The sequence below is a fragment of the Trachemys scripta genome, chromosome 14 (genome assembly GCF_013100865.1).
Source record: "Trachemys scripta elegans isolate TJP31775 chromosome 14, CAS_Tse_1.0, whole genome shotgun sequence".
NCBI classification, from domain to species: domain Eukaryota; kingdom Metazoa; phylum Chordata; order Testudines; family Emydidae; genus Trachemys; species Trachemys scripta.
The window spans coordinates 37,076,160-37,088,934 of NC_048311.1; the positions used below are offsets into that span (position 1 = coordinate 37,076,160).

At 53.0% G+C, this 12,775-nt stretch overlaps 1 protein-coding gene across 1 annotated transcript in view; it reads left to right on the forward strand.

Moving 5' to 3' along the window:
* Positions 1 to 12,775, forward strand: part of LOC117886942 (E3 ubiquitin-protein ligase TRIM39-like) — a 63,607-nt gene that overhangs the window by 44,037 nt on the left and 6,795 nt on the right. Inside the window, exons 6-7 of the mRNA XM_034789110.1 lie at positions 9,453 to 9,473; positions 9,577 to 9,603. Of these exons, the coding sequence (XP_034645001.1) occupies positions 9,453 to 9,473; positions 9,577 to 9,603 (48 nt within the window). The remainder of the gene's footprint in view (positions 1 to 9,452; positions 9,474 to 9,576; positions 9,604 to 12,775) is intronic.

A 12,775-nucleotide genomic window follows, 5' to 3' on the forward strand; every position in this document is an offset into this window, starting at 1 on the left:
GAGAGAGAGAGAGAGAGAGAGAGAGAGATTAAAAAAAACAACAATGAGGAGTCCTTGTGGCACCTTAGAGACTAACAAATTTATTTGGGCATAAACTTTCATGGGCTAGAACCCACTTCATCAGATACATGGAGTGAAAATACAGTAGCAGGTATAAATACACAGCACAAGAAAAGATGGGAGTTGCCATACCAAGTAGGGGGTCAGTCTAACGAGACAATTCAATTAACACCAGGAGACCAAGGGAGGAAAAATCACTTTTGTGGTGGTAATGAGAGTGGCCCATTTCAAACAGTTGACAAGAAGGTGTGAGTACCAGTAGGGGGAAATTAGTATGGGGGAAATTAGGTTTTGTAATGACCCATCCACTCCCAGTCTTTATTCAGGCCTAATTTGATGGTGTCCAGTTTGCAAACTAATTCCCCTTCTGCAGTTTCACATTGGAGTCTGTTTTTGAAGTTTTTTTGTTGATGAATTGCCACTTTTAGGTCTGTTATTGAGTGACCAGAGAGATTGAAGTGTTCTCTTACTGGTTTTTGAATGTTATAATTCCTGATGTCAGATTTGTGTCCATTTATAAATAAATGAATAAAGATCCCCCTCCTACACCCAAACTCCATCCTGGAACATGCACTCCGAACCTCCTCCTGCACCCCAACCCCCTGTCCCATCCGCAGCCCCACCCCAGGGCCCATACCCCCAGCTGGAGCCCACACCCCAACTCCCTGCCCAGTCCTCAGCCACCTCCTGCACTCCAAACCCCTTTGCCCCAGCCTGGAGCCCTCTCCTGCACCCCAAACCCCTCATCCCAAGCCCACACTTCCAGACAGAGCCCTCACCTCCTCCCACACCTCAACCCCGTGCCTCAACCCGGAGCCCCATCCCACACTCTGAGCCCCTCATTTCTGGCACCTCTCCAGAGCTTGGGGAAGCCCCGAGCCTCCGCGCCCCGCCCCCTGCCTGTAAGGCTGTGTGTGGCCCCCGACTATTTTTTTCTGTGGGTCAGTGGCCCCTGACAGAAAAAAGGTTCCCCACCCCTGCTTTAACAGATACGTTATGTGGGTTGAGTCCATGTTTAGGTGACAGGGATTAATCATTTTGAGTTGTATGTAAAAGTCATGTATGTGCCCAGAGAGAGCTATGTTGGGCACATTTCCAAGCACTGAACAATCAGAACAATTAACTGTCACTATCTTGTTCCCTGGGCCTTTCAGAGAACTCTCCGCACCAGCTGCCCTGGTGAGCTGTGGCTGGGATGCTGTAATAACACAAACACACTCAGGATTTGCACGGCTGGTCTGACACGCTGCTCACACTGGGCACAAGATGCTCTAGCTCAGGCTGTGCTCAGCAGTGATAGTGACCTGAGCATCCCGCTTTGGAAGGGCACCTCCACCCCATTCTTTGCTGGGACACCCACTATTTACCAAGCCCCTAGGGGGAGCTCTTCCCTGTTATCCCTAGGGCCAAGGGGCAGACACTACCCATTTATCCGGCTCTTTGTTTCTCTGTCTCATAACTACAGCGAAGCTGCATTCAACAGTAATAGGAGCTTCACCATACACGTGATGGAATGAAATCCAACCTCTCGCCCTTTTCTCTCTCTATGTTGCACTGACACAGATGAGCTGTGAAGGGGAAGGGGCCTGAGCAGCTCTGTCTAGCAGCCCACATGGGCCAGGCTCATTGCTGGAGACTATAAGACTTGTCCAGTATTTAACAGGATCTCTCACTTGGGATTCCCCCTTCCACGGCCATGTAAAGAGGGAAGGGGCAGGATTTCACCCTAAGTGACCATGTGTGTGTGTGTGTTTGCTCTCCTATCCTGGAGGCATTTCATATCGGGGGAGGGGAGAAAAAGGGATACGTATCTCTTCTCTCCCTTCCTGTTTTAGCATAAAAGTGGTCACTCTGTATTTAGATGGAGGGAATTGAATTCACTGTTCCTCACCCCAGCAATCTTTGATGAGAGCCTTAGCTGTCCCACTGCCTTCTGCCCCAGTATCTGCCATTGCCCCACTGCCGCCCTCCCCAGTATCAGTCCTTGCATCCAGTTGTGAGGGAGAAGCACAGAAGTTGGATGTTTCTGTTAAAATGATCAGCAGTGAGATAATTGCAAATGGCGACAATTAAATTGTCATTGATCAGGCTTTAATGTCAGCATCCCAGCCCCACTCGATAAGTGTGAGCAGCAAACAGCGCTTCCTGCAGACTCAAGCAGATCGCACTGGGCTGGAGCACTGCTTACACCCAGGTCACTTGCTCAGTGCTACCTTCATACCCAGAAAGGCCGGACACCTTTTAATAAATGGAGCGTGAGATTTTCACCCATCCTTCAACCCCTTTATGGTCAGCAAAAGGACCAAAACAGCATAACTGGGCTCCAAGAGGCCTGGATCCAGCTGGGGGAGGATTCGCTCCAGTGCAGGCACAGCAGAGAACAGCTGTGGGCTGCCCTCTGAGGACCCACTTACAAGCCCTATTGTAGGGGTGTAGGGAAGATGGGACTGGGAACAAGAGGCAGGGAGGGGCCACAGTGCACGGTGCTGGAGAGATTCTGGGCCGTGCTGCTGCCCATATGCGCCCAGGGAAAGGCTGCTGTAACTAAAGGCACAAGCTAAGCCAGAAAAACTCACTCTTATTATGGAATAAGTGTATTCATGTGGAGCATTACGCTGGTATAACGTGAGTGGTTTAAATGCCCAACTTATTTTACACTGGTGTAACTTTGCCCTGCAGCAAGCCCTGAGTTACAGCGGGGGCTGCAGACAAGCCCTGAGTTACAGCGGGGGCTGCAGCAAGCCCTGAGTTACAGCGGGGGCGGCTTTCGCATCCAGAGCGCCCGGGATCAGGAGGATACGGGGCAGCGCTTAAAGCTGCCTGAGCCCTCAAGTGCCCTTGGGCTGCAGGTTCTGAGCACAGAATCTCACCCTGAGCGTTTAGATCACATTGAGCAGAGCTCTTCACAGAGGTGTCCGCGGTGCTGCCCAGGTCTTTTTCCTGAGTATTTTAAAGCCAATAACCGGCATGCCTAGGTCTGATTATCTGTGTAATGTGCCTTACCTCACATTGATCAACGCTGAATTTCATCAGCCATCATGTTATCCAAGCTTGGTCCCTCTGAAATAACTCAGACGTCTTTGGTAACCTAAATAATTGTGTGTCATCTGCAAATTTTGCCACTTCAGGGTTATCCTTTGTTCCAAGTCACTGATAAATAGCCCAGGGGTTCTCAAACTTCATTGCACCGCGACCCCCTTCTGACAACAACAATTACTACATGACCCCAGGAGGGGGGATCAAAGCCTGAGCCCACTGAGTGGGGGTGGGGCCAGGCCAAAGCTGAATCCCAAGGGCTTCTGTCCCAGACATGGGGCTTGTAATCTGAGCCCCAGTGCCCAGGGCTGAAGCTCTTGGGCTTCAGCTTCAGCCCCAGGTGGTGGGACTCGGGCTTCAGGCCCAGGCCCCAGCAACTCTAAGGCAGCCCTGGCGACCCCATTAAAACAGGGCCGCAATCCACTTTGGGGTCTTGACCCACAGTTTGAGAACCGCTGAAATAGACTAAACATCAGTCCTAATACCCGACTTTGAGGCACCCCACTGCTAACCTTTTTCCATATGAAAATTGACCATTTATTCCTGCTCTTTGTTTTCTGTCATTAAGCTGGTTTCTGATCCAGGACAATACTTTACCTCTCAGCCCATGATGACTCAGGCTACGTCTGCACTACAGAGCTTCTAACACCACAGCTGTACCAATGCAGCCGAGCCACTGTAAGATCTCCAGTGTAGTCACTCTGTGCTGACTGGAGAGAGTTCTCCCATTGGCATCATGATTCACCTCCAGCGGGCGGTGGTAGCTATGTGGGCAGGAGAGTTTCTCCCACCGACATAGTGCTGTACACACTAACACTTATGTTAGCGTAACTTATGTTGCTCAGGGGGTGGAATATTCACACCTCTGAATGACATAAGTTTTGGAGCCATAAGCGGTAGTGTGGACAGCTTTAGTTTCCTTAAAAACTTTTTGTGAGGAACTTTTTCAAAAACTTTTTGAAAGTCCACATCGGTTATGCCATTGGGTTCTCCTTTGTCCCATACTGTAGTGACATACTCAGTGACATTTTAATAGATGAGTGAGACACAAGCCTAGTCTATTCTAGGAATTGATATTGGTATAGCTACGTTTTTCTGGAGTGTGGATCCACACCCCTGAGAGATGTAGTTTATATTTACCAAGCTAACCCCTGGTGTAGACAGTGCTAGGTCGATGGAAGAATCAACCTAGCTACTGACTCTGGGGGAGGTGGGTTACCTATGACAATGGGAGAATCCCTCTCCTCAGCATAGGGAGTGTTGATGTTGAAGTCCCCCAGCAGCAGTGGTGCAGCTGCACTGCTGTAGGGGTTTAAGTTTTCTTTTCCAGCTGTGCTAGTTGGGTTTGTTCCCATCATTCTCATACAGCTGATTTAGAATTCTGGTTTAGTTCTCGTTTCAGCCAGTTTACCAGGCACTGACATAAGGCTCACTGGGCTGTAACTCTCAGAATTACTCCGGCCAAATTTTTAAAGCTGGGGATAACATTCCCAACCCTCTGAATCTCCGGAAGTGTAGCTGATTTTAATGAGTGATGCGTATTATTGTTAGCAGCTCAGCCATATCGCTCAGACGTCATTTCAGAACTCTTGGGCGTTTGGCACCTGGCAGGGATCTACGCTGCTTTTGGTGGCTGCTGGCTCTTTAACTTATCAGTTCCAATATCTCGTCTTCACACCTCGATCCCTGATATTCATTTCATGACCAGAGCAGCTCCAGGCAGGTCTCTCCCCAACATTCTCTGTGGTGAAAACTGATGCAGAGAAATCAGTCAGTCTCTCAGCATTGTCCTTACCCTCCTCAATTGCTCCCTTTCCCCCCTGGTGATCCAGGGGACCCATCGATTCTCTCACAGGCTTCCTGATTCTGATGGACTGAAATAATTCCCTGGTATATGTTTTATATCTCTGGCTGTTCACTCTGCTAATTCCATTTAGCCTCCTAATTCCCATCATGCACTTCACCTGATGTACTTTATGCTCCTTTCTGCTGGCATCACAGGGTTAATATTTTCCACTTGCTGAGGGATCCCTGTTTGGCTCTAACAACCTCCTGCACCTGGCCAGGTGGGGTTACAATATTCCTCCCCTCGCTAATTCCTTTGCTGCTCAGGAGGTGTCAGGCTCTGGTTGCTGATGTAGCCTCCAGGCTGAGTCTAAGGCCTTGGCTACACTTGCAGATATACAGCGCTGTGAGTTAAACCTGACTTCGTACAGCTGAGTAGGGAAAGCGCTGCAGTCTGTCCACACTGACAGCTGCCCAGCGCACTGTGGTGGCCACATTTGCAGCAATTGCAGTGCTGTTGGGAGCGGTGCATTATGGGCAGCTATCCCACAGAGCACCTTTTCCTATTCTGGCGCCGTGGGTTGTGGGAAGGGGGTGTGGGTGCGGGGGATTCTGGGTCCTGTACCAATGCCCTGTGATGCATCGCTTCGCATCCCAGAAATCCCTTTGTTTCCATCCACCTTTGGCGCCATCTTTCAACAGTTTCTGTGCAACTCGATCTGTCTGCGGGAAATGGAGCCCGAACTGCTGAGGTGTATGCTGACGAGTCTCACCAGCACATCACGTTTGGCTGTCGAACTATTCCTTAAGATCCAAAGTGACAGTGAGAGTGAGAGTGAGGAGTCCAACGATGCTATTGAGCCGCGTAACGCGTACGACACAAAATTGTTTGTGGCATTCACGGACATGCTCAGCACCGTGGAACGCCGCTTTTGGGCTCGGGAAACAATCACCAAGTGGTGGGATCACATCGTCATGGAAGTCTGGGATGACGAGCAGTGGCTGCAGAACTTTCGGATGAGAAAAGCCACTTTCATGGGACTGTGTGAGGAGCTCGCCCCCACCCTGCAGCGCAAGGACACGAGATTGAGAGCTGCCCTGACAGTGGAGAAACGGGTGGCTATTGCAATCTGGAAGCTGGCAACTCCAGACAGCTACCGGTCGGTCGCAAACCAGTTTGGAGTGGGAAAGTCGACCGTTGGAATCGTGTTGATGCAAGTTTGCAAGGCCATTAATCACATCCTACTCAGAAGAACCGTGACTCTGGGTAACGTGCAGGAAATAGTGGATGGCTTTGAACAAATGGAGTTCCCTAACTGTAGAGGGGCGATAGATGGGATGCACATTCCTATTCTGGCACCACCCCACCTAGGATCTGAGTAGTTAATCGGAAGGGGCATTTCTCTATGGTTCTCCAGGCACTTGTGACTCACTGTGGGCATTTCATTGACATTAACACAGGCTGGCCCGGAAAGGTGCATGACGCATGGATCTTTCGGAACACTTGGCTGTTCAGGAAGATGCAGGCCAGGACTTTTTTCCCAGAGCGGAAGATCATGGTAGGGGAAGTTGAAATGCCCATTGTGATCCTTGGAGATCCCGCTTACCCGTTAATGCCTTGGCTCATGAAACCCTACACAGGGAGCCTTGACAGCAGCAAGGAACAGTTCAACTACAGGCTGAGCCGGTGCCGAATGACTGTGGAGTGTGCCTTTGGCCGTTTAAAGGGCTGCTGGCGATCTCTGTATGGGAAGCTGGACTTGGCCGAAAACAGCATCCCCGCGGTTATATCCGCGTGCTGTGCCCTCCATAATATTTGTGAAGGGAAGGGTGAAAGCTTCACGCAGGCATGGACCTCCGAGGTTCAACACCCGGAGGCTGAATTTGCACAGCCAGAGAGCAGGGCTATTACAGGGGCCCAGTGCGGGGCTGCAAGGATTAGGGATGCCTTGAGGGAGCAATTTGAGGCTGAAAACCAGCAGTGATATCTGGTGCCCTGCACGGGAGTGAAGTGCAGTAGTTCCAATCTTTAGGAATCAGTGTCTGCTTAGCAGACAAGCAGACTTGCAGTGCCTGTTTATTTCCTGGGCTAAGGAGTCTTTTACTTTATGCAATAATAAAGAATGTTTTCAAAGCCAAAGAATCCATTTATTGAAAAGAAAAATAAATTATTTATTGAAAAGAAACAAGGGGGTGGAGTGGGGAACAGTACAATCACATATGTCCTGTCTGGTGTGCTGTGCAGTGAGTGCTGCACTTAAGGACAGCTATACTGCATGGTGATGGGGGTTGAGTGCAGAGGGTAAGGGTCGTGGTTTTCAGGGTTGGGTGGTGAAGATACTGGTGTTGGAGGCAGCGGGTGGCGTGAAGAACACGGAAGTTGGGGAAAGTGGGTTGGAGGTGACAGTGGGGCACAATGGAAAGAGTTTTGGGACAAGGGCTGTGGCGGGGGGGTGTTTGCGTTTGCGGTACTGCTCCTCTTTCTGCATGGCTACCAGCTCCTGGATAGCATCTGCTTGGCGCTCCAGGATGCTTATGAGCCTATCAGTGCTTTGCTGCTGGTGCACGGTGCTTTGCCGCTGGTGCGCTGCGTTTTCCTGGCGGATCCTGCTTTCTCTCTCCCTCCAGTCCTGCACTTTCTCATTCTCTTTAATAGATTGCCGCATCACTTCTTGCAGCATGTCTTCTTTGCTTTTTCGCGGTCTCTTCCTGAGTCTTTGCAGTCTCTGAGCAGGCGATAAGAGGGACGGCTGAGGTCTCAAGGTTGATGCAGCTGTATAGGCAAAATGCAACATTTAACAGAGGCACCATTGTTTATACCAGACAGAGTAATGATTCCCCCCGCACTTAAGGAGTAGAAAACACATAGGTCTACACAATAGCATAATTTTCCCATCTGAAACAGAGCACACATATCCCACGGGAGCCTCACAAAGGTGAGTAAGGGGGACTGATTGTTTCAGGGCTGCACTGTCCTCTGGGTTTCTGTGCCTTGGGGAGAGCCAACAGCTTCAGGGGGCACCTACACTGAACACCGTCCCAACATTTTCCACAGGAGTTCGTCCTGGACGATATCTCACTGCTGAGGGTGACCTGGGAAGCAAGGGAGGGTCTTCTACTGCAATGTGGTTTCCGCCCTGGCCCGTATGCAGCTTGCCTGTGTGCAGCAATGGTCCCCCCGCCCCTCGCGGCACAGTGGCACGGACACGTTAGCCTGGCTGGGACAAGGACCACGGCGGCTCTCCCGATAAACCTGCGCAAATGCATTGCACACGTTCTGGACAAGACATTCGAGGAGATTATCGAGGCCGATTACTGCGATGTGCTAAACCACATCAATGCACTATTCCGCATCTAGGCATGCATGCCTAACCCTCCTCTCCCAAAGAGCCCGGACCGAAAAAATTCCTTCCCGAAAAAAAACCGCTTACCGGGAACCTGCTCTTCTGTTTGTGCTCCACCAAGTACCAGCCGCTGCGACTGGCTACCTTCCTCCTGGCTCGAGAAGAGCTCCTGGCTGCATGGCTCCAGGGATTCCGGGGTGTCTCCATCCGGCCCACCACCCTCACTCCCGTTCTCCTCCTCCTCCTCCCCCCCCCCCACCGGCTCTGAAGTGTCCATGGTGGTGCTCGGAGTGGTGGTGGGGTTAATCCCAAGTATCGCATCCAGCTTTTTGTAGAATCAGCAGGTCGCGGGGGGAGAACCCGAGCGGCCGTTTGCATTGCGGGCTTTGCGGTAGGCACTCCTTCACTTTAATCCTGCAGTGCAGGGCGTCCCGATCATGGCCCCTTTCCATCATGTCCTCTGATACCTTCCCGAAGGTATCGTAATTCCTATGGTTGGAGCGCAGCTGGGACTGGACAGCTTCCTCCCACCAAACACTGATGAGGTCCAGCACCTCGCCATTGCTCCATGCTGGGGCTCGCTTGGCGTGTGGAGGCATGGTCACCTGGAAAGATTCGCTGATAGCACTCCACGCCACACCGGGCTGAGCAAACAGGAAGGGGATTTTTAAAATTCCCGGGGAATGTAAAGGGCCGGTCACATGGTTGGTTACCTGAGGCCAGGGCAGTAGAGTTTGAACTGATGACCAGAGTGGCTAGAACAGGCATTGTGGGATACTGCCGAATACTTCTGGAGGCCATTCACAGTGCATTGGGCGGCCACACTGGCGCTGCAGCAGCAGCGCTGCACTCGCTATTCCTCTCAGAGAGGTGGAGTACATGCAGCACTGCAACCACGGAGATACAGCGCTGCAAATGCCTTGCCAGTGTGGACAGGGAGTGAGTTACAGCGCTGGGGGCAGCTTTACAGCGCTGCAACTCGCAAGTGTAGCCAAGGCCTAAGCATTTTAACTTCCTTACTTTAAAGTCTTTTTGACTCACTTCTCTTCTGCAAGATAATGTGATATTAGGGTGACCAGACAGCAAGTGTTAAAAATCGGGATGGGGGTGAGGGGTAATAGGCACCTATATAAGACAAAGCCCCAAATATCAGGACTGTCCCTATAAAATCGGGACATCTGGTCACTTTATTTGATATTGACTCATTTCTCTTTGTTTTATTTTTAGACAAACTCCAGGCTGAGCTCAGTAAGTTCTATTCCCCCCAGTATCACCCTGTGTGACATTGTCTCCTGCTCAGCGTGTCGGTGTTCAGGGGCGTTCTCACCCCTCTGTCTGTGTTTGGTTGCAGGGTGGAGACGCGCCCAGATCTACGCAGGTACTGTACATACCACTGATGTTTTATCCATGGTGAGGCTCCACCTTCCCCTGGGAGCTCTGTGCTCCTTTCCCTGCACAGAGCATTTTCCTATGACATTCAATAGGCTAGAAACAGCAATGTCACTGGGGGCCCATGGAAAGGGGCAGGCGACACCCCAGGTTTATTGCACAGCAGGGACATGCCCCCTTTGGGAAAGGGCTGATTGGTGAGGGAATACTGCCTCCTGGTGTCACCTTTCCAGGGCCTTACCTGGGCTCTGCAGGATGGACATTCTTATCTGGCCATCATTTGCACTGAACTGCTCAGCTCCCTTCCCAGCAGCAGGGTTTCTATGCTCAGACCAAGCTTTAGCCCACAATTACCTTCTAGCATAACAGGCCCAGACAGGAGCTGTTCAGTGTCCCCCTGGATTTCGGGGGAGGGAGGCCCTGTCCCCACTGCAAGGGCAGACACGGTTTTATAACCAGCTTGTGACACTCCCCTGACCCAATTGCAACAAATTGTGCCCATGCGGCAGCTTTTCTGCCTCACAGCCGTGGCTGAGCTGTGTGTGTGCAGGGCCGGTGCGACCACTAGCGAACTAGGCGACCGCCTAGGGCGCCAAGTGGTTGGGGGCACCAAAAAGCGCGCTCAGGGGAGGCGGTGGAGTGGAGGTGAGCTGGGGCAGGAGGGCGCAGGGAGGGCTGCCCGCAGCAAGTAACTGGGGCAGGGAAACCGCTCTCCGCCCCAGCTCACCTCCGCTCCGCCTTCTCCCCTGAGCACGCCGCCCCCACTCTAATTCTCCTCCCCTCCCAGGCTTGCCGCACCAAACAGCTGATTGGCACTACAAGCCTGGGAGGCGGGAGAAGTGGAGTGGCACTGGCGTGCTCAGGGGAGAAGGAGGAGCGGAGGTGAGCTGGGGCGGGGAGCTGCCGCAGGGGGGCCCCCTGGGCGGAATGGGGGCGGAGAGCTGCTGCAGGGGGGGCACCGCAGGGCTGGGAGTTGCCACAGGGGGGGCTCCCCTGCTCCGCCCCATGGCTCCCGCCCCCACTCCCCTGAAGACTGCAGCCAGGCCCAACCCTGCACTCACCACATGGTAAGTGGAGCGACCCGGCCCCAGCCTGCTCCACTCCCCGGGCTCCCAGCTGCGCTACCGGCGAGTGCTGGGGGGCGGTTCCCACCTCTCTCCTCCCCCCAAGCCTGGGAGTCAGGGGAGCAGAGCAGGCTGAGGTCCCAGGCCTCCGCAGGGGAGCTGTGTGGGGCCCTGCCCCAGGCCTCCGTGGGGGACGGCGGGCTGGCCACTTCCTGCGGGAAGTGGAGTGACCCAGACCCAGCCTGCTCTACTCCCCTGGCTCCCAGGCTTGCAGAGGCCTGGGGCAGGGCCCAACACAGCCCCCTCCCCACGGAGGCTTGGGGCCCCACACAGCCCCCCCCATGGGGAGGGCTACGTAGGGCACCAAAATAGCTAGGGACGGCCTGGTGCATGCTGGGAGAGTCTAGGCAGCTCCAGCAATGATCAGGGAGCCCAGGGGACGTGCACACACATTGCAGCACCACTGGCCCATGGGTCCATGAACTCCGAGGTATCCGACCGCACAGAGCTGGAAGGGAGGGGGGCACCCAGGGCCGTTACACAAACACCGCTGAGGGTCCTGTTAGGGTTGCCACCTCTGAGGTGCAACAAAACAGGAAATCTGCCTGGTTCATGTACACCACCTGTCCTCTCACCCGGGCACTGTCACCCCATCCAAATCCCGGGAGAGGGCACCAGCCCCCAAAGGCTCCTGCTCCTGGACTTTCCCAAGTACCAACCTCACCAAGCAGAACATGGCACCAGATCTACCCCACTGCCCCCGGCAGTGACCCCCACAGCTGGTACCTGCACAGTGGTGACTGGGCCCTGCTGGCCCTGAGCTCCCGATCTCACTCACTGCCCCAAGCTGCCCCGTCTCTGCAGCTCCCAGACACTCTGGACCCAGAGCTCCCTTTGCGTAGTCACCAGCACCCCACAGCTCCCCCGCTACAGCCACTGACACACCTGGGACTTGTCATGTCCTGGGCAGACTCACAGATTTCCCAGGAGAGTGACATGGACAAAGGGACAATCCCGGGAAAACCTGGACAGGTCTAGTTGCCAACTTTCTAATCTCACAAAACCGAACACCCCTGCCCCACCCCTGCCCTGAGGCCCTGCCCCTGCCCTTCCCCTTCTCCAAGTCCCCAGCCTTGCTCACTCCATCCCCCCTCCCTCTGTCGTTCACTGTTTCCCACTCTTAGTCACTTTCACTGGGCTGGGGCAGGGGTTTGGGGTGCAGGAGTGGGGTTAGGGCTCCGGCTGGGGGTGCGGGCTCTGGGGTGGGGCCAGGGATGAGGGGTTTGGGGTGAAGGAGGGGACTCCGGGCTGGGGCAGGGTGATGGTTTGGAGTGTGGGAGGGGGTGCATGAGGGGGTTCAGGGTCCCGGCAGCACTTACCATGGTGTTGTAGTGACCAGGCAAGGTACTAACAAACTTCACCAGGACTTTATTTTAAAAGTGGAAACCTCTTTACCAAGCTGCTGCTGCACCCTCGGTAGCTCTCACTCAGCCTCCTCAGCTCCTTCCCCTCCTTCCTGTTTCCTGTTCTTTCAGACTCCCAACAGCCAGTGCTCCCAGTTCTAATAATTACAAACAACATCTAAACACCACATTCCCTCCTCTCTTAAGAAACTCTCCCAATTAAAATAAACATTGGTGTTCTAACCACAGGAACAAATAGGAAACAAGACACTATACTGTTGGCAGAAATATTACACTGAAAACACTGTAGATACTACATAACATAGTTTCTAGTCCAGACAGGTGGTCGTCTGGGTCTGACAGGCCGTCTCTCAAGCCCCGGTTCCAGTGCAATGTCTTGTTGTGTTGGTTCTACTGTGAAGTCATCCAATGCAGACGGGGTGTTGGCATAATCGCCTCTTGGTGCATAGGCAGGTGCAAGATAAGAAGCATTCCATACCCGCCCATCAGAAAGTCGATAGGTGTAAGGTCCCTTCTTCTCTATGATTTTAAGAGGAGCTGTGAATTTATGGTCCCCTTTGTGTAAAATTCCAGGTTTTCGTATTCTAACGAAGGAACCACACTCAAACTTTGGTTCCTTAACACCCCGCTGCTTGTCTGTGAAAGCCTTAGACTTTGCTTGGTTCCGTTCAAA